Source organism: Passer montanus, unplaced genomic scaffold (assembly GCF_014805655.1).
Source record: "Passer montanus isolate IOZ18808 unplaced genomic scaffold, ASM1480565v1 scaffold2, whole genome shotgun sequence".
NCBI lineage: Eukaryota > Metazoa > Chordata > Aves > Passeriformes > Passeridae > Passer > Passer montanus.
Window position 1 is genome coordinate 11,191,687 of NW_024366591.1, and position 25,618 is coordinate 11,217,304.

Consider the following 25,618-nt stretch of genomic DNA (forward strand, 5'->3'; position numbering starts at 1 on the left):
TTTCCTTAATTTTTTTGCTGCTATCCTAAACCAAATTTATTCCAGTTGGACATCAAAGTAATTAAGCAGAATTGAATCATCCATGCATCTGATGAGATGAAGACATCTTAACGTGAAGTTTTGTTTTAATTGCCTTTTATGGAGCACAAGAGGATTGTAAATAGCCAAATGAGCTTTCTGTGATTAGTAAAACTGGCCATTCCCGGAAGATGACAAACCAGAGAAAAGCTGCATTTTGACAATAGAAAAAGGGAAATGATAGAAATTAATTTTCATTTTTCATATTACTTGACTAGATGCCAAAGCATTTTAAGTGTTTCAGAGTTGCTCAACACATTTAAAGCAGGAAGCAATTAAAAATATGCATTTAAATTTTCACCTTTTTCAGAAACAAATATACACATGTAAGAAATGGGAATCCCTTTTAGGGAGATTTGCTTAATTTGAATCCAGGTATATCCTGATTAACCTGGGTTCTTGATGTCATTTCTGTAACCTGACTCATTTTTGAAGGTGGTATGTGTAAATGGTTAAGAGACTTTCTCAAGGCCTTGCAGAAAGGGTGTTTTGAAACAAGGAATGGATCATCTTACTGATGAAAGTCAGTCTGGTACCCTAATTACAACAGCATCTGCTGACACTGCTGTCTTTGAAAGCAGATCTCTTCCTGACACTCTCCCAGTATAAACAGGTGACTCCAAGGACGTGACGTGTCCAAATTTAATTTAGGTATCTCTAGCCAAGCAATGAACTGAAAAATTAGTAAGTTACCAGTGGGATGATAGCAGATTTCATAGAAAAATGTACAATTATAGCTCTCTACCTGGCACAAGCTGTAAGGGAAATTTTTCCTTTTACTTCTTCATAGGGAAAAAATAGTCCTTTAAAATACTTATTTTCTCACATGACATTGAAGGTGGCTTTGTATGTGGTAGGTCCTTTCCATGACTTAAAAGGAAAGTTTAAAGCATTTCACAGATCCTCTGATTCTTTGCCTTTAGGAAGCAGAGATTACTTTTTTAAAATTTGTTGATATATGGGTATCTACAACTGGAGTTTTGTCTAGTCATAACTTAACAAAACTGTTTATGATGTGCAGGGTTATTTAAATATCTTTATCTGGAAACCCAGACTAGTTTTAGTAATCGAAGAAAGACATCCTAGACCTAAGAGACTACATACTTAGAGTGGGTTCAGAGGAGGGCCATGAGGATGATGATGGGTCTGAAGCACCTCTCCTATGTGGAAGAACTGAGAGATGGGGCGGTTCAGCCTGGAGACAAGGAGGCTCTGGGAAGACCTTACTGTGGCCTTTCAGTACTCAAAGGGGGCCTAAAAGAAAACTGAAAAGGGACATTTTAGCACAGCCTGTAGTAATAGGATGAGGGGTAATGGTTTTCAACTGAAAGGGGTTCAATTTTGATTAGATATAAGTGGGGGGTTTTTTTGTTGATTTTTTTTTTGTTTTGTTTTTTTTTTGTTTTGTTTTTCTTTTATTTTTTAGAATGAAGGTGTTGAAAGACTAGAACGGGTTGCCCAGAGAGGTGGGGGATGCCCCATCCCCAGAAACATTCAGGGTCAGGTTAGGACTCTGAGCAACCTGGGCTTCTTGGAGGTGTCCCTTCTAATTGTAGGGGGATTGGACTAGATTACTTCTAAAGGTCACTTCCAGCCCAAACTATTTTATGATAGTCTTTTAGGCAAGAAAGATTCTAAAAGCTGTACAATGGGAAGATATGACATTGTTCATTCAGGCCCAAAACTGTTAAGCAATATTTATGCTGATAATATGTCTGAGAATCAGACTCTCTTAAGAAGACATTAATCTTTTTGTCTGGAACTATGTCTTGCATCTTCTCTGGGCATTTTCTTTACTATTTTTCATGTGTGATAGCCTTGAGCAATTGCTGCTGCTTCTTCTTCACCTGTGTCCTCTTCAGAGCCAGCATTTCAGAGAAAAGAAATATACAAACTGTTTCTTCATTTCTTCATTCATCCCTTTCCTGCCTCTTCCGCATTTGCAAAACAAGCAGGAAGCGATTTGTGACAGTGAGTCACCACCAGAATTTTTGAGTGGATTATGCCAAACCTCACTGATTCACACACTCTAGGCTTTGTTGGAGGTCAATGTCTGGGCAGCATTCCCCTGAAAATGCTGTACAAGTACCAAGCAGTTGATACTGAGAGAGTGTTAAGTTGTTTCTGCCTTCCTTCTGCTGTGCTTTTTGTTCTCAAAAGTTGCCAGCAGGGGGGCAAGGTGACAAATTTTGTCCCTGTATCGAATATAGAAATTGGACATTTAGTTGGTGTGCAGGTACCTGCTCAGCAGCAGCTGCTTCCCTGGAATGTGCACTGATTTTTATTTTCCTTAATTTACAGAGCTGCTGTGATGAGCCCCTAAAATATGATTATTGTTCATGGCTTTTCACTTGGTTAGTTTTCCTCCTCTTTCACCACAAGGGCTTGCTGGCCCTTTAAATCTATTCTTGCTCTGTATCTCAAGATACATTCTTCAGGTTGCTTTAAGGAGTCTTTAAGATCCTTTAGCTTAGGGAGGTTTCCATGAATTTCAGAGCTATGCAAAAGAATCCCAGCTGGGGATTTGGTATTTACCTCTTTGTATTTCTCTAACACTTCCTGCGTATTTGTGGGCGCACACAGGGAGCAGCTGTAGTAAGTTGTATATTCAGCAGCATTTGGGGAGGTCCAAGAAGCAGTCCCAGGAACACAACTGCCTCATTAACTTTGTTTTCCTGAACCCTGCCAATGACATATTATTTAATTTCTGGCACAATTGGCTACTATACAGGTTGTACCCAAGACTTTGAAAAAGTCATTTGAAGGCTTACCAACAGTGCAACAAAACAACAAATATCCCATAGAGTCAAGCTTAAGGTGTTCTTCTTTGTATTGTCATAATTTCCTGATTAATAAAAAGTTTGCTTGCTCCGAGAACCTTGGAATAGTAAGGTCGAAGAAAGGTGAAAGAGACTTAACAGGCTTTTGCCTTCTGACACCCCCAGTGAATCTTACTCATTCCCTTGTGTTTCTCTGCTCCTGCAGGACATTTCCTTGCAGCCTTTCTGTCTTTCCTGGAAATAAAGACCTCCTCCAGATCTCACTAGGCAGGTGCAAAAGTTCATTGGGCTTGGCAAGTCTTTTGTATAGACAATCTCTCCTGTCACCAGGCATGCCACTGGATGCTTTGTTTAACTTGGTGATGGGGACTGACGAGATTCCTGTGATGGATAAGATGAAGAGCATTTTCCAAGTCATCTATCCAACCCCAAGCACACCTAGTTTTGGGCAGACCTTGGTGTAGACTTGCATTTTTGCCTCTCTAAGTATCTACCATCCAGTCAATGGAGTCTCTGTCTATAGGAAGATAATAACTGACCATTTTTCACAGCAATGGAGCTTTCCCTTTGTGACATGTTTTCTTATAGAAGAAAAAAAATGTGTTTTCTAGGCTCTATTGCTTTCTCTTTTCCTTTCTCACATGCACAGGAAATTGAACCATTACCAGAATATGGCTCTTAATTCTTTGCTGCTAAAACAGTATCTATTTTTCCCCCCTATTATAGGGATGTTCAGTTAGATATGGAATTTGCAAAAGTTTGTTCTACAAGCAAAGAAAATAGCTAAGATTTATTAGTTAATTTTTTTTCTGTCTTATGTCATCTACATTTTCCTGTCATCCTCTCTCTGGGTGAACCTGATTTGGAAAGGACAGATCTGCAGATACTCCTGGTGCCAGCAGATGGAATGGATGCAAAGCAAAGCAGATTAATACTTAGTGTTTCTTGACCATTTTTAATACTCTTATTTCATTACTGCTGTCTGTTTCCACTACCTATTCATCCTGAAACTTGTAGAAACCTCAGGAGTTAGATACTAAACTCATATATGCATTCCATTTTTTGTGTATTTTTTTCTGAGCACTCAGAAAGCAAATAACAAATCCCCTTGTAATGAGGATGTTTCTTCATCTTGTACCATCATGATTTTATTGTATTTGATATTACAAATATCAATTAACTTGGCATTAAAAATGCTTGTTCAGGTGAACATATATTTAATTGGAAACCAGCTGAATGGCAAGGTTTGCTGATGGTGTAAAGGTATTTGGAATAGTGAGGGAAATGGAAAGAATTGCATAGGGATTTTAGGAGATGGAGATAATACCATACACAGAAGCCCCCACCATATGTGGCTCAGTGATTCTGTCAAGTGTCTGGAAGCTGGGGAGTAGATGGATTATTCTTGTGGATAACTTGTATTACTGCCTGGGCATTTGCTTTTGGCCACTGTTGGAAGTGACAGTCTGAGCTCATTGGACTCCTTTCAGAGGCAGTGCAATTCTCTTATGTTCCTACAAGCTTCTGAAATAAATGTGTTTAAAAAGCCAGTAAGCTGTTTCAATCATGACAAAGAGCTAAGCAAAGAAAAAGAAGCAAATGAAAACAAATAAAAGCAACATGAAAGCAAATAAAAACAAACCAGATACTCAAGCATAAGTTTTACTTGGGAAGAAACAACTATAATATTGACAATTTATGGATGTATTTCTTATTAGGAAGCCTTCAGTCATCTCACTTTGGTAGCTTACACTCTGATTTATAAAGAAAAATGTTAGCATCTTTGTGAGAATCAAATGTTTTCAGTTCACAGGGCATGAAAATCTTTAGTTTGGCTGGATGTACAAAGTGAACTTCAGCACAAATTCCTCAAGCTGAGATTAAAATCATACATTTACAATTAATGTCTGTTAGAAACCTTTGGAGAAACAAACTCCATTACAAAAATGGTTTGTTTTGCCTTGAAAGAGAAGGTCATTAATGTTTGGCTTATCATAGTCACTATCTAAAATATAAACACAGTTCTCTGTCACCAGAGTGTCTGAGGAATTGCTGGTTAATTCTACTTGGAGAGAAAAGACATGTTTTAGATCTCACCCTATCAGAATTGTCATGTACTGTTGCAGATACAGGTGTAGATAGTATTGATTTTTATTGATTTTATTTCAAAATGAATGGACACCAAGTTCAACAGGCTTTCTGTAAAGAATATCTAGAAATAGCATCATCTTTTTATTAAAAATAACAGCAGTAGGAAAGTACTGATGTGATGAAACACTTAAAACAATTTTAGTTATTCAGATTTTTTAAACAAGAACTTGACTCCTTGTTAAAGACAAAACTAACCAAACACTAATATAAATTAAAAAAAAAAATTCCCCCCATCCACCCCTATAACTTATTCTTTGGAAACAAACACAGCAATTTTTTTGAGTGTGTTCAAACCTTAGACTAGTTTTTCAGAATACTTTCTTATTTTAGAAAGTTATTTGAATTGGTAAAACAATATGGTTAATCATCTTTCACATAGAAAGGATGCCTCTTAAGGAAAAGAAACCAAAAAAACCCAAACAACAAAATACAATTTTGAGGTTTTCTTAAAGTTGTACTTCCAGAATATCACATCCTCTGGAACGTGTCTGGATTAAATTCAGATCTCTTTTTACATGTAATCTGATTTAAAAAAAATAAAAGAGAGACAATAAACAGATTGTAATTATTAAGTGGAATTAATTATACGGTTTCTAGTATTCTATCAGTCATAGCTGCTTTTCATTTCCCCCCCTTACCCTTTTGATACCAGTTGCAAGAGTGTTTTGTGCTCTCATAGGATCTCAGTTTTGTACTCTTGTAGGGTTTGTTAAGTACACAATTATCCTGTTATTCTGTATAAAGCAGTTACAAGGTTGCATGGTTCTGTGGGTAGTAGGAATGATTATGGATAATAAGGGATAAACTGTGACCAAAGAAGAACATTGTGCTTTAGTGAAAGCATTTTTGTTGGATGATTTTCTATTGAATTATTCTGGGGTTTTTTGTTTGTTCCTGATTGTTTTGGGTTTTTTTTTTTTTTTAATGGATTTTGATTTAGAATGTAGAGGAAAACCCAATAGCTTGTCTTAAGCCTCTTCCAGCCTTTAAATCATTCTCCTCTCTGATGAGTTAGCTTTTAAGTGATAGCAAGTGTTGCATTTTCATGCTCTCTCTCTTCAGCAGTTGCCTATTTCAGACATCTGTCTAAAGTTTATGAAGTGATTATCTTTCCATATATAGCATGTTCTTCTTTGCCTTTTGGAAGTTTTTTTTTTAAAATATCTGAAGGTTAGCTTTTAGGTCATAGCTTTTATAAGTTTAGCATAAGCCTTTAATCTCTCTTGAATGATTTTAGTGTGTAACTTAGTCTCATAATTATTACTAATAAAGCTACCACATAGCAGGGAACAGTATGTCCTTGTAGTATCTGAATTCTTTATCTTATTTGTTTAGATCATATTAGCAGAAAAACTATTCTCTGTCCCTTCTTATTTCCTGATAAAAGGACCTTCCTAGACAATGTAACAGAGCAATAGTAATGCAGAAACAGAATATTAAGATTTGGCTAACATCTTGTTTAGGAAAGCACTAAAATTTTGAGGGAAAAGATTGTCTATTCTCTCTTTCTATGACTGGGTTAATTTAAAATAAGAACTATGCTAAAACAGTAATAAAAATAGGTTTTTAAACATGTGTTTTATCACCCATATAGAAATCAGTAATATAAACTTGGTTATCTGGAATTTGTACAATATGTACTTATGTCTTAGTAACAGAAGACATCTTCTGAACTAATTTGATGAGCAATTTAAAGAGTATTGTGAACTGATGAATATTGTCTTCTACCTCCTTTTGAATATTGTATGTCTTATTAGTTGTAAAAACAACTTACTTGGTCCTTAGTGATTTTATAATACAGTATTTTCAAAAATGAAAAGTATTGAAACTTTATAACTCACTTTCTTTCCATCTTTTGTGATTTTATACATACTTTCAGGATGCTACTTCCAATACAGTTGTTCTAGGAATGAGAAAATTTGATGACGTTGTCTCAGGTATTCCATTATGTCTCTGGTCCCTGTAAGGAAACAGATCTGCCAAATGGGCAGCTCCCTCCATTCTCCAGGAGAGAAAGGGTAATTTTCTTGGTTCCTGTATTCTATGGTGTGAGGAATAACCTTCTCTCTCCCCAAAACTTGCACTCTGAGCAGGTGGCCTGTCAATTAGAATATCACAGGCAAGCTTCAGAGTAAATCAACATTTCAAATGTCCAGTAAGTCGTCCATGAACAAAGTAGGTGAAGTGCTGTACCAACAATTTTTAACTGCCTCCCAAACAGTTTTTGTTTTTTCTTCTCTCCAGTGCTGCCTGCTGCATCCTTTGAGAAACACCCCTATGTTTCTAGCCTGAACCTCTATCTGTATAATGCTTGGGGGTTTTTAACTACTTGCTTTTACCCTACATCTTAAACTTTACCTTTGCTTCAAAGAAACCCAGATTGTTTCCAGATTTCGTAATCCCAAATAGTGTATGTAGTGGGTATTTGCTGCACCAGGTTGGGTTTTCTTCATACTACTGCAGAGGAGGATGCATGACTTCTGAAGAGGTTAAAATCAATCTCATCCCCTCACTTCTGAGGTGATGATGTTGATGTGGATTAACGAGGAGCTGCCATGAAGCTGTTACAACCTGATTTCTCTTAGAGAAGTTATATTACAATATAATTAATATGTCATAGGGAGTATTTAAAGGTTGTTTGGGGTTTTTTTGTTTGTTTCAGTTTGGGTTTTTTTTGTTGCTTGTTTGTTTGCGTTTGGTTTAGTTTGGTTTTTGTAATAAGTGATTATATGGCTGGTCTGTGTAGAGGTTTATTGTTAACTACCCTAAAGGACTGGTTTTGGGAGCATGTGCTAAGCACAAACTCACTGCTACTTTGTGGGAGTAAGATGATTCTGCTTTCAAACTTCATCCACAATTGGTCCTGGATAATGATTCTTTCTGGTTAAGAAGTAATTTTTTTTTTCTCTTTTTACATTTTATTGAATTATTGCTAAATGCTAGAATATATGTTCAAGCCAGCACTTTTGACTTTATACTTTGTTTTTCTACTTTATTTATATCTCACACAGGCAAAAGGAGCTAATTTTTGTAGAGAAGTTTTTTTACAGAAATCATTGTATAGAAAAGCTGGTCATTTAAGTGTTACATGACACAACAGGTTTCATGGGAATTTTTCCAGTTCCTGAAAATATTATTTGTATCCTCATATTATATTAATATAATATGAGGATACAAATACTTTCCAAACAATTTGTTGCTAGAAATTTTTAATAAATTACAATATAAACATAAATAATTTTATATATCTCACAGTGTTGAAGAGTTGAGGCAAACGAATAGCCTTAAATTCATTACAAACATTGAATGAGAATATAGTAAGGTGGGGGACTCCATGAGAAAAAAGCAAGTAAAGATGCAAGAAAAATGTAAATTATGTTTCATAGTTTCACTTGCTCTGCTGCAAGTGGAATTCAGTGTTCAGAAGTCACAGGTAAATAGTCCTTTTGTTCTTTGAGTGAACATCCATTGTTTAGAAAGTTAATATCAGCCAATTCTTTGTGAAAATTGCTAATTTGTATTCCTTCTGGATACTTTTATAGCTGCATTAGACGCTCAGGAAATTGCCAATTTTTAGAAATGTCTTTGTGGTAACGACAGTAAGACACAGGTACAATCTAAAACTGTGTACACAAGGAGGTGAATCCAGGACAAAATTTTTACTTCATCCTCTGATACCATCTGAGTTTTTTTGCATTCAGCTCAGAACCTCTGCTCTCGAAGCAGGCTGCCCTTTGTGATGGAGGTGGATAGTGGTGCCAATAACCAGAATTTTTTTTTTAATGCATTATGCCAGATGTGTTTTTAATTAACTGTTCTTCAAATGCAGCTTTATTCAATTTTTTTTTCTACATATTTTTCTTTTTGGAAAATAGTATTTTAATGGAAGATCATATTCTTTTTCCTCTGAGTAGTAGATTTTTTTTTCTTATAAGAAAGTTGAATTGGTTAAACTTTGAAAATGGGTCAGTGGCTAGTACAGTTTGTTTAAAGACCAAAGGACTCATTATCATTTATCAGGACTCATTAGATGTTGTGATTATGAGGTCTCACTCTTAAAACAAACTTGAGAGTTTCAAGCAATAATGTGCTATACCACAAGTTTAAAATGTTGCACATTCATAACATAAAACAAAATTTGATTAAAACAAGTTGCATTAGTTTTTAGGGGCCAAAATTCTTGATCATTTGAATCCAGTCTAGTTTTGATCATTTTAAGGGGGCAAATGCATCCAAGTTTTTTTGCAAATGATTAATATATTGTTGGTTTTCAGTGTGTTAGAATAATCACCTGCCATTTAGCATGTTGTTGATGCAAATTTTAGTAGAACTTAGCCTGATGAGAAGTTTTCATTTAAATAAGGAAAACTGTATAAATAGCAATCAGTTTGAATATAGCCCATGACTGAAAACCACATGTAGCTTACTTGTTTTTGTCATGAAAGCTCTTTAGCACCTGTGTGCATTTACACGGTGTGCCCAGCCTGCCTTGCACAGTGTGTAGTTGGCAGCACTGTTGGGTTTTTGTGTTTTCCTTTTGTTATGTTATACCAGGTAGTAACCACTGGTTTGACTGATTGAAAGAAAAAAAGAACGGGAGTCAAGAATTATGCTTACAATTAGAGGTGCTGGTACAAAAAATGTTCTCCTCAGTGTTAAGGAATGGAAATTCATGTATCCAGCATCCAAGCATGTCTCCAACATGCACGGTGGCCTGGTGGGCTGCCTGCAAAGCAACAGAGGCAGGCTGTGGGAATGACCACATTTTGCTCTGCCCATTCCGATAAGCAGCACTGGGACTGCCTTGTGTAAGCTGACAATAGAGGGTGTGTGAATGACTTGTTAATTTTATCTGTACCAGCTGAGCCATTTGCAATTGGCTGTTGGAGATGAGCCTTTCACTGAGTGTGAAGTGCAGCTATGTACCTATGGCTTCTAATTAGATTTCGGTGTGGGTTGCTTGTTAGGAAAAAAACCCTTTGCCATTGTTGAAATGATGGTTTAGATTTCATTAGAGAACAATGCTTGCAAACTGCTTCTGTCAGTAATGTTCAGTTCCTTCAAAGCAACTTTTCTAATTAATGAAATCAATTGCTAGTTTGCGTTCCATCTGGGTGCTTGTGTAGCTGCATAAGACACTCAGGAAATTGCTGTTTTTCAGAAGGGCTTTTGTGGCAATGACAGTGAGACGTGCACAGCCTGAAACTCTTTCCACATTTCTGAGATGTCAGGCTAGGAGAGAATTTTTACTTCTTTCTCAAATTCATTCCTTTTGTATTTTACGGACTGTAGAGGCTCTGCTCTCGAAGTAGGCTGCCCTTGTTGCTGAGGTGGGTACTAGTGTCAGCCCCTGTAGCTGTGCTGGAGCACTGCTGATCTTGCAGGAGCAGGCTGAAGGGACAGGTGATCCCAATATAATGGTGCACAGACTGCGGCTTTTTATGTAATTCCAAGACTGTAATTCAGCTGTCTTGTGGCTAGTAGAGAAGTCACAAATAAATTATTACTGTCCACCTAAAACACTTAAGTGCTGGAAACAGATTAAGATCTGGCTACAGATTAGTTGTTTGTATTTTGGGTGTTTTGTCACTTCTGTTAATATTTAGTAGCTTCCTTAAAAAGCCTCTTTGTAGGGAATAATGCCTTATTTGGTTTTGTGCATACTCAAACAATACAACTGTGTTAGTCCTTGCGAAGTTTATTTTTTTCCTGCATGTTCTTAAAGTATTTGAAAACATCAAAGTCTTTTTATGGCCTTTTATTTTATGGGCAGTCAGAATACCACAGGACGGCCAAAACTTGTATTGTTTTGGCTCTGCAGATATCTTCTTGATGGATTAAGGCTGTCATCAGAATGTGTAAACACCATTTCCAGCTTTTTACATTGGTCACTAAAGCATCCTTAAGTGCAGCTCAGGAATCTAGTCCTGCAAGAAAAACCCCTCAATCATATGACTGAATGATGGTCAGGGGCTTCTGTTAAAATGTTTTAATAACTTTGCACTTCACAGCAGTAAGTCGATTCCCTTGTATTTGAGTCGCAGTGCTTGATCATCTCTCTGTAGCTAGTCCACTGACATGTGAGTGCATTCACTTTAAACAGCATTTACCTCCAAGTTAAGACAGAGTAATTACTTAAATAAAAGTGTCATTCTTCAGAAATTGTAATGCAACTGCAGCAGTTGCCTTACCAGGCCCTGTTCATTGTACGTATTGATGGCTTTCTACATTCTACAGCTTCTCACACTCTGAAGAAGAATCTGCAATGTTCCTGAAAATTTTGTGGAATATACTGCTTTATAGCAAAGGAAAGCTACACTAATGTAAAAAATGCTCTGATTTCTCACATTAATTTTATATTTTTTAAAGGAAAGAACTAGGAGAGTGGGAAATTGTCTCCTCACAGTTTTCTTAAATGCTGAACTTTACAGGTTTTTGCCTAGTTTTAATGTTGTTGTTTGGGGTAATTTGTTTAGTATAGTTTTGTTTTTCAGTTCTTTCATCACCTGGAAGGAAGTCCTTCAGGGAATTCTAAGTTTGTTCAAGGAAAAACTAATTATCTGGTTGCCCACCTTACTGTCTTGTCAGGGCAAGGCTGGTGCCTTGTCATAGGTGCACAGCTGAAAATGATGAATGAAATAACAAATAGATCACTTTATATAAATAAGTTATGGAAAGATCTTACGATAAAGATATGGTTCTTGCAGGCTTTGGGAAAGATAATGTCATGTAAAAGACCCCAAATAAATGTATTGATTCTGTTTTCACATATTTTTCACATTTGATATGAATTACATTTTGTCTTTTGAAAGCCTAAATTTTTAAAAGCTTGTACTGCATAATGCATTGGCATAGAAAAACTGTAAATATTAAATACTGATTTAAAATACTGTCTTTACCAATAAAATACTTTTCCAAACAAGGGTGAATTTTGACATGTGTTTCAGTAGTAACAGTTGCAGGTGAGGCACTTTATCTTCTCTCTGTGCCTACCCCTGCACATACTTCATCCATTTCAGGAGTATTTTGGGTTCAGTAGTATTCTAAGGGGAGAAAACAGACCTGCCTTTAAAAAAAAAAGAACCAGCTTTTCACATATTTTTCTTGTATTGGGCCAATTCCTCACTCCTGTTCATTTGTGCTGAAAAGATAGCAGAGATGTGAGATGTAGCAGGTCCTGTTGTAGAACCTGCTAAAAGTTGCTGATTATTTGAAAAAAAGTTTACTATACCTGAAAATACGTAATTTTGTCCTGTGAAAGAGAATTAGAAAATGAGTACAGAAAAACATTTAGAACACATACAAAAAAAAACTATTGTATGTAAAATGCCTTTTCCAAAGCATATTTGTTTTGACTTTTGTGCTGGTCTCCACCATGATAAAATACTCTCATGGTTAGGAAAATTAGGAATTGAATTCCCTTGTATGAAAAAAATCTGCATAAGATTTGGTTATTCTATGTGGGTGATGATGTTTTCTACTCATGTACACTCAATTGAACCCATCATTCAGCATTTTTAGTGGGTTTTTAAGGAGAAGAGCAGGGTAAGAGGGTTAAATGTTTGGAAGGGTCATGTTACTGTCCTTAAATTATCAACAGAATTTAGACATAAAATTGCAGAAAAGGTAGTCAAAAGAAAAGTGTGATTGATGCAGACAAAAATAGTCTGTGGGAAAATGTCAGAAAATTATATTCATTTTACCCAAGTTGTTCTCATAAAAGGTGAAAAGAGAATCAATTTCTTAGCTTTTAAGTTCTTTGCAGCTCTATGGATAATGTAAAACCTCACTTCAGAGAGATACCTGAAATCTCATGAAATCTCATTCTCTATCTGATGAAAAGTGTGTTTTGGAACATCTGACTTAAAAACAGTTCCATGAGAGAGAAACCACTGTGCTGGGGTCACATTTTCGCTTTAATCCTAACTTTCTTTTAACCTAAGATTTGACATTAAATATAATTAATATTGAAAGCCTCTTTTGAGAGTAAATATTTAAATCTGATTAAATTCAATCTATTGAAATGGGATACATTTAGAGTGGTAGAAGCCTCCCATACCTTTTTGCTTGGAGGAAACAAAATCCAAATAAACCACCAACCAGACAACAACAATAACAAATAACCAACACACAAACCCCTCCCCTCTTCCCCCCAACAAAAAAACCCACTAACTACAAAACTCAAAAACCCCAAATTTATCAGGTTTTCTGGTTTGAGCCTGTGTTTCAGTTTAAATTGTAGCACTTTCTGAGAACTTTGAGGAACCATAAAAGAAAAACCATTTTGTATAAAAATTCTATCAAGGATGCCTACTAAGAATTAATTGGGAGAAAACAAGATTCCTGAAAATTGCTGATATAAATTTTTTCAGTGAAGCTCCATTGGCTTTTGCTTCTGTGCTATACAGCCACTCAGCCTAGAACCCATCTCTCTTATCGTTCTGCCCATCACCAGTGTTTAAAAAAATGCAACTCTGGGTTCAGATCCTCAGGCAAGTTTTGTAGCACTCTGGCCTTTGTGTTTAGCAAAAGTGAAACAAGGAATTAATACTTGCTGTTGATGGGGTAGTGGGTGTCCCTTTTTCTGCATGTGCTGTTAACCCAAGTAGAGTAGTATCTTGTATCTTGTTTTAGAGGTATTGGCTTTGTCATTTGCCTGCTCTCATGCAGTTGTCTTCCCCATCACCCACCTTTGTAGATAATTTTGGCATGTGGATTTTGTGTTTTGGTAGAAAATGTGTGGTAGAGTCCTGCATAAATCAAACAAAAAAGAAAATAGCACTTGAAAAATATTCTTTTGAGAAAGTGCCAATGCATACAACTGCCATTATTAAACAGCACTGAAAAAAAGATATGGATCCTGAAGTCAGCTGGGAAAAAAAAAAAAAATCTGTAAAATAATTGCAAATGAGTACCTGAGCAAATACCATTGCAGTGGTTGTAAAAGAATACATATCCATCTCTTGCTGGATGGTAGTGATTGAGAACAGGATCTTTTGTTACTGTTGTTTTAAAAGTATACTTTAAACAGCAGTGAAACTGTATTTTAAATAAGGAACATTTAGTTTTAACTTCTGTGTGTGATTATGTTTTGACTTCTCTATTTTTTTTTAAGATCTTTATGGTTATGGCAAAGTCTTTCATCGGACGATGGTATAATGGACTACCAGTTGGATGACATACAGTCTTTTGAAACATGATATATACTTCTCTTCCGTGTCTGTGGTGAGTTTTGCTTCTGTACGTATATATTAAATGCTTCAGAGAAGGAACTGAAACCTAAACTCAGAAATAACTGTATAGAACTTTTCTCTTTTTGGATGGTTTTAGAGCTGTGTAAAAAAATTTTGATACACAACTTGAAATGCTATCTTTCCCTTCAGCTTAAAAGCATTTTCACCTTCATTTAGTGCATCTAGTTCAAATTAGATTCCAACCAAATGTTCTTTTTGGTCAGACTTGTACCACAATGTATTTAAGAATAAGATTACTGTAGCTGTGTTACAAATATACTATAAAACACAGGTAAAGAAATCAATTGGAGAAAATATTTGCAAATAATTTGTCAGTTTTGGTTTTTGTGATGCTTCTTTGTTTTGTGCCTACAATTAATCTGATTATGGTATCTGTGAGCACTGTTAAGTATTGTATAATCAATAATATTGAAAGCAAGGCTCCTCATATTATAACTGAATTATTGCTTCTGTGTCTAGACATACAATAATGAGATCCAAAGCACTCATTGTTTATTTGGCTAAACACATTGACAAACTAAATTTGGGTAGCAGAATGTTCCACTGACTACTCCTTAACACACCAGAAATTGCAGTCCAGTCTTCTCTCCAAAAATCAAGTTGAGCAATTGAGGTTTAAATCTTCACTCTCTCATTCTTGTCCTTTTTGAGGGTTTAGATATGGTTCTTATGCCAGAGATTGGTTATGAGCAATACTGAATTGTCTGGAATAGTTGCTTAGCCCCTGTTAAAATTTGCCTGTAAATGTTTATTACTCTAAATTTGTGTCTAGTGTTTAGGTTAGAAAAGATAATATATGAAAGTTATCTTCCCTTTTCTGCTCCAGATGCCAGAGTTCTTAGAAGGATGCAGAAGTAGTGAAAAAAATAAAGGGAATAGAAGAGGCAAATATTAATTTGCCTAATGCCATAAGGCATTTAGTCAAGGCTGTTCTTACTGCATGCTTAATTGCTGTAATGAACTAAGATAGAAACAATGCAGTTTCTAAAATTGCACTTGGTAATAGAAAGTTGGGTTTAAATATCCCATAAAAGCAGATAGAGATGTTCGCCAGAAAAACGGGTTACTATTATTTTTTGTGAAAATGGTTGTTTGCACACAGAAATAGACACATTTTCTTCTCCTGTGAAGGATATTTTCTGCCTGCTTCTCTGTTACCAATTTCAGCTGGCTTTGCATTTGAAATTTTATGCCTCCCATGTAGTAACCATACAACTCTGAAACCAGGGAGCCAGATAAATAGCAAAAAGAGCATCACCTTGCTTGTTTCCACCTGCAACTTTTGAGGGGACAAACCTGATATTGTTTAATGGGTTATCCAGCACCTGTTCTGCAAAGCATTGCCCTGGGTATTTATTGAGTTCTGTGTTGTTTTCTAACCAAGCTTTGTATTTTCCAAATTAGCAGATTGCTTCAACGACATGACCTTTTCTTTTCTCTTTTTCCTTATCAGCAATGTGCCATACTTTTCTTAGCCTATTTATACATCCTGAGCGTGCACTGATGCATCATGAAATCAGGGCTTTCTGACGAGTCTCATGGAAGAGCTAACTTCTTTAAACAGACAAAACTGTCTATCCCATATGTGTAAATACTGTAGGATTATGTCTCCTTTTGCAGATGTCTGCTCCACTAAATTTTACTGCTATTTTACTGCATTTATTCTCTGTGTCCACCAGCAGGAGAACAAAATCCATTGCAATCCACAGTGTTTCCCTTGAGGCCAGACTTCAAAATAGAAAGGTGTGATGACGTCTTCAGTTGTTTAAGAAATTGTCCTGACAATTTTAAAAACACTGCTTTGGCATTCTTGTTAGAACTGTTCCTTTTTGCAGTCAAAATCTTCAGGCAAAGAGAATGTACCTTGTGTAAGTGCATCCTCATCCTCCTCTCACCTCTGTATCCACTCAAGGCTCACATAGGCTCTCAAATCTTAGAAACAGTTACTCCACTGCTTCTTTCTAACCATAAGAAAGCTGAGGTGGGCATCAGGAAGTAAACTGAATGCCATCATACAGGATGTGAAACCTAAAGGATTTTCTAACCTTGCCACAGTAGCTTGCAGAATGAAATTTAGAGGATAAGTAAGGTTTGCTCATCAAATTCAAACCCTATGAGAGAAAACAATATTCAAGCAGTAGTATATATTTAAAATCTGTAAAATAATAATTATAACAATAGTTCTAGTTTGTTCCCAAATCCTATGCCCCATTGGATAGACCAGGGAAATCTATTACTGGTGTCCTATTACAATTAAATCAGGCTTTCAGAGGGCACAGTGGGATTTGAGAACTTGTGTGAAAAGGAAATAGAATCTCTTATAAGGAAGAAGTACTTTAAATACACATTTGTATATATCATCCTGTAGTTGAGTGCCTTTTGATTTTCATTCTGCTTTAGACAAAGTGATATGAATTTTGGTAGGGGTTTTTGGTTGCTGGAAAGCACTAAGATTTAAAAAAAATACTAATGAACCAAACCACAAATAACAAAAGCCAAACTAAAGCCAAACAACAGTAAAAAGCATAAATATTAATTGTCTGCTATATACTGAGAAAGTTCATATGGTATTCTAATTTTTAAAATATATTTTTTAGGATTTCAATATACAAAATCAGCACAGGATTAAAAAGAAGCCATAGAGGACAGAAGCCAGGCGCTATTTGGGAGATGTTTATGGTAATTGAAAATAGAATGTATAAAACGTTAAAGGTCAGGACATCTACAAACAATTTTTGTTGCAGGCAATATGTTAAATTATAAGAGTGACAAAGGAATTTTTAATATAGAATTGCCTTCATTTACTTGGAAGACTGAATAATTCTAGAAAGCTCAATTAGAAAAAAAAAACATAGCAGGTATTCCTAATACAACTAGCTGTATTTTCTGAGTGTTACATTTAATAGATAGCCACTTGAAGAAACAATGGGAGCTGCTGCTAAGTATGATTACCGTTCTATTATGTAACTTTAAAAAAGGGAATAAGAAAAAAAAAGTAATGAGAAGAAAACATGGAAGAATCTAGCCCTGTATGTCAATACAAAACAGTCTGTCAAAAATCATGTATTGAAACCTCCTGTGCCATCACTGAACAATGGAAGCTTGAGTTTTACCTGGTTCTGCTTCTGAATTCTTGTTTCAGCTTCTCTGTGCTGGAGGCTCTTCAGAGTTTACAGATGGTGTTGTAAGTGAAGTGCTTTGTTTTAACTGTAAAGCATCATTAATAAGTATTAAAACCAGTTTTTATTATTTCCATTGCTTTCTGCCTGTTGTGGAAATTTTCAGGGCTCTCTAGACTGCCACTGATTTTGCTTAGAGCATTGCTTCATCAGAGTTCACACAGGTGGATTCAGTGAACCTGGGTCCATTTGTGCCACCTGCTAGTCTGGCTGTCCAAACACATCATGGGCTTTGTTTGGATGACAGAGTAAATGGCATGGAGGGTACACTGAAAAAATCGAAATGAAGCATATATTATTTATTAAAGTAATCCAAATCCTACTGAGATATATCCTGAACTGAGGTAATAGAAACGAATAAATAATGCTAGCATTTGTCTTGAAAACTTCTGATTTGGGTGAATTTAAACTCATGGTGCCTCAGTACTTTCACAGTAAGAAGTCCCCTTTGCCCTTGTTTCCCTACACCTTTATGCACTTAATTTTCAAGCTGATGTTGTGATACTGAAGGACTGCATTGTGTCAGGAGTCTTGAATAAATTATGTCATAGAAGCTTTGAAAGCAACTGAGAAACTGGCCTCAAGGTTAGTTATTGGTTAAAGAGAGGCCTGATAACTGAAGAGGCATTGCTGCTGATGTGCTTTGTTCTAATGATTTTCTATTAGTAGAGAGTCTTGATTAATGATCCTCTATCAGCATGTCCTGATAAACGTGCTAGTCAATGAATCAGTGTGTCATTTTATTTTCTCTTAAAGAATGTCCTTCTAATGAGAGTTTGACAGGAATTGGTTTTAAATGAACTGCTGCAAGCAATTTCTTTATCTGAATGGAGAAAATATTTTCACTTTATAAAGTTTTGAATTCCTGCATAATCTTCTTCTGAATTCATTAATTATTTGTACCAAATAACTACTTCTGTGATATTTTTGCATTTAAAAAGCATAGTAAGTTTTTAAAACTAAATCAGAAGCGGTTCTGTGGTAATCTTACTTTTGTGTTTAAATTCTGTACTCTTTTAACTACAGCAGACTCTTAAAAGAAAAAGATGGATCTAAGCTTGAGCAAGCTTGCTTGAAAATATATTCAATGTATTAATATTTAATTTTTAGCTTTTCTACTGTGCTACTGTGAAAAAGCAACAGCAGCCATTTTCTGCAGCAAACTAAGTGCTTAGCAGTTTTGTTAGGGTGAAAAAAACCCCACAAGCAAACACTAGTAAGCTGGATTTTAAAAAAATTATTACATTTATGTTATTAACTAATAGTAAATTAATTTAATTAATATTTAATATTAATAATTATTATTTTAATATAAATTAAAATATTAATGTAGTTTGTTGTGGGGTTTTTCTCATTAAAAATAATACAAAAATATAATGAGTGCTTAAGATCTGTTTGGGTTTGTTGGTTTTGGTTTTTGTTTTGTTTTTTCTTTAATAGTCTTGGTATGACAGTGAAGTTTCCAATGGATAACCAAGATGTAGTACAGAACTTGCAGAACTATCCAACATGTTATCAGTTTGATAGGGGAGGGTGGATCCTGGAAAGCTGGAAGCGTTTAAATGGCGTGTGAACAAGCAGAGCTGTATCAGCGATGAGCTCCTTGTGATGCCCAAGCAGCACTGCCTCCTCTCCTCAAAGTTAAACCCTGTGGAACTGCATTAAATTGGTGCAGCTAACTCACTCAGATACCATTTGGAAGGGAGAGGTGGCTTATTTTAGACAAGCAGTAGCTGAGTTCACTGGTTGGTGGTCTCACAGTGGCATGCTTACAGCACTGGAATATGTGCCCAGATGACCTGGCCAACATCGCTTCATCCAAGTCTGGAGGCCAGGAGATGCCAGCAGCGCATCCTCACCACTTTTCTTGGGTTCGTCTTGGTGGCAACAGATGAGTTCTAGGGATTCACCAAAGAATTTTGCTTACTTCAGCCTGTGTAAAATGCTAGGCAAATCTACTGCCAGATGTTCTTTTCTGTTTCTGGAAACTGGGTGGCTGGGCTGGCAGGAGGAGGCACATGGCATGCTGTGTCACCTCTCCTGCCTGCTTGCACTACTGACTTCCACAGCAGCCAAGATGACAGTGTAATCAATTACAAAGTTTTAATTCTGGATACCTAGCTTGAGAAGATATGCTGAATTCTTACAAGAAGAGTTGAGGACCTCAAAGTTACCTAGGATTAATCATCCAAAAATATGCCTAGAAAGTGGAACTTGGTATCTTCTAAAGATAAACTAAATATGCTGGACATTGACTGTTGGTATTGGGTAGTGCTTCCAATATCTCTGAGAAACTTGAGTTTGATAATTCCTCGGTTTGTCACAGAAATGATTCAATAGGGACTTTTGGGGAAAAAAAGAAGTATGAAATCAGTGATTTTTTTTTTTATTTTTTATTTCATATACAGCAGGTCTGAATGTTTGTTGTTTTGAAACTTTGTGTTATATAAATATAGATGCTGGGAATAGTTTTTTATATAGGCATAATTCTGAAATAAATAATATGATAATGAGATATTTAAAACCTATTTGTCCAGGATCATTGCCCACACTGATGAGGGCAGACATGGCTTCTGTCCTTGCCAGGGCTCCTGCCCATCCCTTCCACACCTGGTCCCTACTCATGCTGAGGGTTATTCTGTGACATGAACCCACCTTGGCACCTGGGGTAGGGCATGAGGTTTTTGTTGTCTTAAACCTCAAGACTGCAAACATCTTCCCAGCTAGAGACACTGCCATCAGCTATGTCAGCACTCCCCCTAATTTACTGTCAGTTGTTGCCTCTTGTGCAATCAGCAGGTCAACAATGAAGTTATTGAAAAATATAGGCTGCTGAAATTTGCCTTTATAATGAAGTAAGAATTAATTTTTCATTTTATTTTAATTATTGTCAATACATCAGTGATGTTATATAGTTTACCTAATAGCAGAGAACAGTTATGTGTACCCAAATGAAGCATAATATTTTAAGACTTATGTGAGAAGTGTCTTTGCAAAGCTCAATGTGGAAAACAGGTAAGAATCACTGCAGTTCTTTGATTTCCAACTGATCAGATGCATATGATGTCTATATCTGCTCTAACTGATTATTCCTGTAGCCAGCATCAGCAATAGCAAAAATGGTGGAAATACGAAAATGGTAGAGAACATAGAGCTTCTGATAAGCAATTTATATTTCTCAGCTCAGGGAAACAAAACCTAGGCATTCAAAAACTAATTAAGTGTTGAGAATGGGAGGAATAAGATTCATAAGTATAATTCGTGTTGTTACAACAGGCATCCACAGTTCAATTTTGCATTAATTGCTTTGAGATGAGGTTTGTATTAAATCTGAGAAAATTTATTCAGATATTTATCTAAAGCTCAGGGATTTTTTTTCTTTTTTTTTTTTATTGTTGTCAAATAATTTGTCACCATCTAGATATTGTCAATTTTTTAGCTTGGATAGAACTGTCTAAATTAGATCAAAACTGGATCAGTGCAGTTCACAAGTATATTAGTTATACTTTCTGATAGAATTACTAATGGTTTTCAATAATTACCTTTTGAGACTTACTGGTTTCAGGTAAATGCCTTTTGATATCCTTTTTTACCAGAAAATTAAAGTTGGAGTAAACCAGCTCAAATCCTGATAACTTTAAGGAGTATCTTTTGTGGTGTTGCTTTTGACAAAAGCATTTTAGCATCCTTCTCTGCTTTTTGTAAAACTATGTAATACTTTCTCTTATTAGCTTTCCTCTAATTTTATTTCCCTTTGTATTATACAGCTTTCTTGAGCTTTACATAAACATGTCTTTAACTGTATTTTGTGTGAATTGAGTGCATTTTACAGCACTTTTTAGCTACTAATTTGGGCTATACATTTCTGTGAATAAACATTTCTCTTGGGAAAGTTTAATTTTTCTGCTAAATCATTTGCTTAAATGAGGCAGTAAATGAGGCAGATTTAGTATCAAAAGTCATTCTTTTCCATGCTAATATGGAAACAATTTAGATGCTTCAGAATACTGATTTTGAATACTTGGTACCAATGTCTTGACAAGACATGATATTCATTATTCTAAGAATTAACATATGCTGTTGTATCTTAAATTCATTTGCTGTACTTATTTTTTGGTATGCTGCGTATGTATATATATAAATGTGTACATACATAAGAAGAGGAAATAATAGTTTAATTATACAGAGACACTTTAAAAAACAAGTTGTTTCAGTGTGGAGAAAAAAAAGAAGAAGAGCAAACTTGCAAAATAATCTTTCATTTAAAATTATGTTCAGGTTTTTTTTTAATTGCTTTCTTTATCTGAAATCTGAAACTATTACTGTATATCTCTTATTGCTCAGTTCTTTATAAAAAAGGTAGGATTCACCTGGTGTTTCTAAGTTGTCTGTGGGGAGAGGCAGGCAACTTCAGAAGGCAATTCTTGTCTTACATCTGTCTTAGATACTTATCATAGAAGGGGATATATTACCCTCTGGGTAATTGTCCGTGCATATAATACTGTTATTTCTTATTTTAAAATACAAGGTCAAGATAAGCCAATGCTTCCTATAGTTAATTTTATTTTGTTGAAGCTTCAGTAATTGCATCTCTGGAGCAACCACACTTGTTCAAATGGATTGTACGTCTTAAGTACACAAGAGGTGCCTCAAAATGATAGGAACTCAATGGTTTGGCATTCACAGAAATTACATACTTTCCATTTTGCCTGCTACCTGATGCATTTTTTATGTAGAAACAGAATGTTAGCTTATTAAAACGAGGAGTTTGTTTAAATAAATAAAGTCATGAGAAGCAAGATTTTTGAACTTTTCTGCTTGTTACTGAAAGATGTTTACTCATATGTAGTAGACAGTCTTCGTTTCCTTTGCTCTGTGAAATGGATGTTTTGGTGCTCTGTTAAATAGTCTCTGTTTCAGCAGAGCAATGTGGGCATTTTAGTGGTGTGGAAATTATTTCCCATTGGAGAATATATATAGCTCATTTTGGGAATTAAAACTTACAGCCCAAGTCTCACCTTCAGCCAAGTGAAGTTAATGGCCTGACTCTATTATACAAGACTTTCTTGTGTAGCTCTAATTAATCAATGCTGTACTTTAAAGCTGAAACATTTTGAGTGGGAGACAACACAATGGTTTGGTTAAAGTATTTGTACTAACAAAACAAACTGTGTCAATTCGGGTTATCAACCAAATTTCAGCTTACATCTGGTGTTACAACCTTTTTATAATAATTTCAATTATATAGTCTCTCATTCTGTTAATTCTGCCTCTAAGCTGTTCTGTTGCTTGGCTCTGTTGAGCAGCTGCTGTGTCCCCTCCTCCAGGTGGCTTTGCTTCAAATGCTTGGAAAAAATTATTCCATTTAGAAAGAGGTAACACCACAAGTATATTTAAAATATCTAATGGTCCATCTTTGCCTGACTGAAAGATTGTTGATATTTTGTCTTTGCAACATTAGAAAAAGAAGAAGAAATAATTTTTTATGTTAGGGAAATAATTTTATTTCTTTATGTGCTGCCCAGCTACATAGGGACGAAAGAGTGGCTGAAGGCTTTTGAGAAGGGAGGATTTGTGGGTGTTATTGTACTTAGGGGAGAGGAAGTGGAGGACCTGCCTCAAAGTGATAAATTCTGTGAGAACTGAGGCATCAAACTTTCCAACAACAGCCTGAGGCAACACATTAGCATCTACAGCAGGTGACGGCAGTGATTCTGAAAAGCTCAGATTAAATGAATTCAGGTGTTGGTGTTAGAAAATCTGGTGTCTAAAGAATAGTTCTCGTTACTATGGAAAGTTATTCTTGCCAAAATAGATTTGAAGGTAATTTAAGTGCAATTCAGCTTTATGTTGACTCCAAGCAAGGCCATAAAATAAGCGTGTGTAGGATTTGTTTCTGAATGTGAGTCAGCTGTGGAGCAGGAATACACACAGAATTTCTTTTGTTTGGCAAATGCACATACTTGAGCTGATTCAAGCACAATTTCGCCATATTTGTTAAATTCCTAATACAGATTTTTTTAAACCAGAAGAACTACAGCCAGGTGAGACATGATTCATAAGGGGCGGCTTAATTTCTGTGTTCAGGATGGACAGGGGGACTGCACATCTGTGACATTGTCCAGTGCTCCCAGACTTTTGTGGGTGACACAGGAAGAAAGAAGCTGCATGTAAATGTAGGGCTATCCATGGGAGGGCTGTGTGCATCCTCTTCTGTTACATATATGTCTGTGATCCTGAGCAGTTTATAAGATAACAGCTAATTCAGTTGTTCACGAAGAGTCATTGTTATTTCAGAGTAAAAACAGTGCTGTCGTATTACCATCACCTCAGTGAGTGGGAGAGTATTATGAGACTGCTAATATAGAGACTTCCCCCTCTATTTGGCTAAAGAAAGCTATGAACTTTGCTTGTAAACTGTTTTATGCAGCCGTTTTTATATCACATTTCTGTGAGCCATATAATAGTTTACAGAGTTTTTTGGTTATGTTTGACTTTCATTTTTACTCCTAGTGTTCTATGCATTTTGGAATTCATGATTACTGATAAGGTCCTAGCTGAAGGACTGAAATAAACCTCTTTTCCTTTTCCTCTCCTTTTCCTCTCCCTTTACTTAAATTTGTCCTGTGGGAGAAGAAAGTCAAAGCAAGACTTTCTTCTTTGTGCAAATTTGTCGTTATCTGGTTAGTCTGCTGTAAAGAATGCTTTAGTTCAAATGTGTTGATACAACACACTTAAAAAGTGTGTTGATACAACACACTTAAAAAGCAGCCTCTACTTGGTCTGGACTAAATTATTGGAGGAATTTTTCACTTCTCAGACTTGAAGAACTATAGAGCTATAATATTTTTTTTTCAAATTCTCTAATTTACACTCAAGCTTTCATTTTCCTGATGTGGTAGGGGAAAACTGAAATAAGAGAAGAAATGTTTTTGTGATTGACCATTCCAGCCAGGAACAACATTGGATCTCCAGACTTGAGAAGAGCTCATTCCATGCTGCAGCTGAACGTGCTCCCCATTTCCCTCCTTCTCTGTGTCTGAGCCCCAGGCAGCACAGATGTCTCTATCTCCCAGCAACATTTTGCTTATCCCTACCCATTCTTAAGAACTGTGAGTTCCCAGGAAGTTTTTGAAAACTGACATTTTTGTGAGTTTCCCATGTCCATGTTAATTTTTTGCAGTGTCCCAAAATAATGTTAAATTCTGTGAATGCTTTTTCTGCCACAGTAAATCTCCCTACTTTTCCATTAAATTAACTGTAGAACTATGCTGTTTTTCCCAGAGAGGGTTATTGTGTTACGTCAGTCAAAAACCAATGAACCATCACTTTAACTGCCACCCATTTAGTATTGGTGAGGATTCCAGTGTAATGAACCCATTATCCATGATTAACTGATACAGTGTGAATCTTCGTGTGCTACCCAGATCATGTGAGGAATTGTCCTAAGCATAAGATGTAAAAGCTTCAGAGTGCCTCTATTTTGGTAAAGGAATGTTGCTTCCTAATATGTGAGTACCTCTCTGTTGGCTGTAACCCACTTCATTTCAGAGATCACGCTCCCCTGACACCACTGAGAGGATGGTAGTTCCTGTGCCCTGGCACATGCTTGATAGGAGAAGGCTGCCGTTGTTTCAGAGGGTTTCAAGGTGCAGGAAAATTGAAGGCAGAGGCATCTGAGGAAACAAAAAGCAAAGATAAAACAAGGCTAGCCATTGTGAAACAGTAGCTGTCCAGCAGAAACTGACATTGAGGTTCTAAAGGCAAGCCCCATGGCATAGCATTGTTTTATGACTTCAGGACTTGTAGCTGTTCATAGATGAAAAAAATGGAGTTAAGAAAATCACTTAAAAGATAGAGAGGACGAATTTTTTAAGAGGTTTTTTCACTTCAGTAGTATTCTCAAAAAGTTTGTCAGAGGTCTTTTGTAGCATGTTAGAAGTTGGGCAGATCCCTGAGATCTGGGGCAAACAAGGATCTCACTGGGATGAGTGATAAATTAGCATTATGTCTGCATGTCTGTGTATGTTTTCACTACAGTTGTGGGGCTTGCTCTCTATCCATGGAGTATATGGAGACCTTAAAATACTTAATCCAGGAAAAGAATAGGTGAGTTTAATTTTGAATGTCTGTGACACATTGGAAAAAGCATGCAAATCAGTTTAGTAGGTAGTTT

General features: G+C 36.0%; 1 protein-coding gene across 2 annotated transcripts in view; it reads left to right on the plus strand.

Moving 5' to 3' along the window:
• CHRM3 (cholinergic receptor muscarinic 3) overlaps positions 1-25,618 on the plus strand; it is a 271,574-nt gene that overhangs the window by 65,818 nt on the left and 180,138 nt on the right. Inside the window, exon 2 of one of the 2 annotated variants that reach the window (XM_039707667.1) lies at positions 14,125-14,234. In XM_039707667.1, the coding sequence (XP_039563601.1) occupies positions 14,206-14,234 (29 nt within the window). In that variant the 5' untranslated portion in view covers positions 14,125-14,205. Of the gene's footprint in view, positions 1-14,124; positions 14,235-25,618 lie in introns of those variants that run through there. The other variant, XM_039707668.1, reaches the window with a different exon arrangement.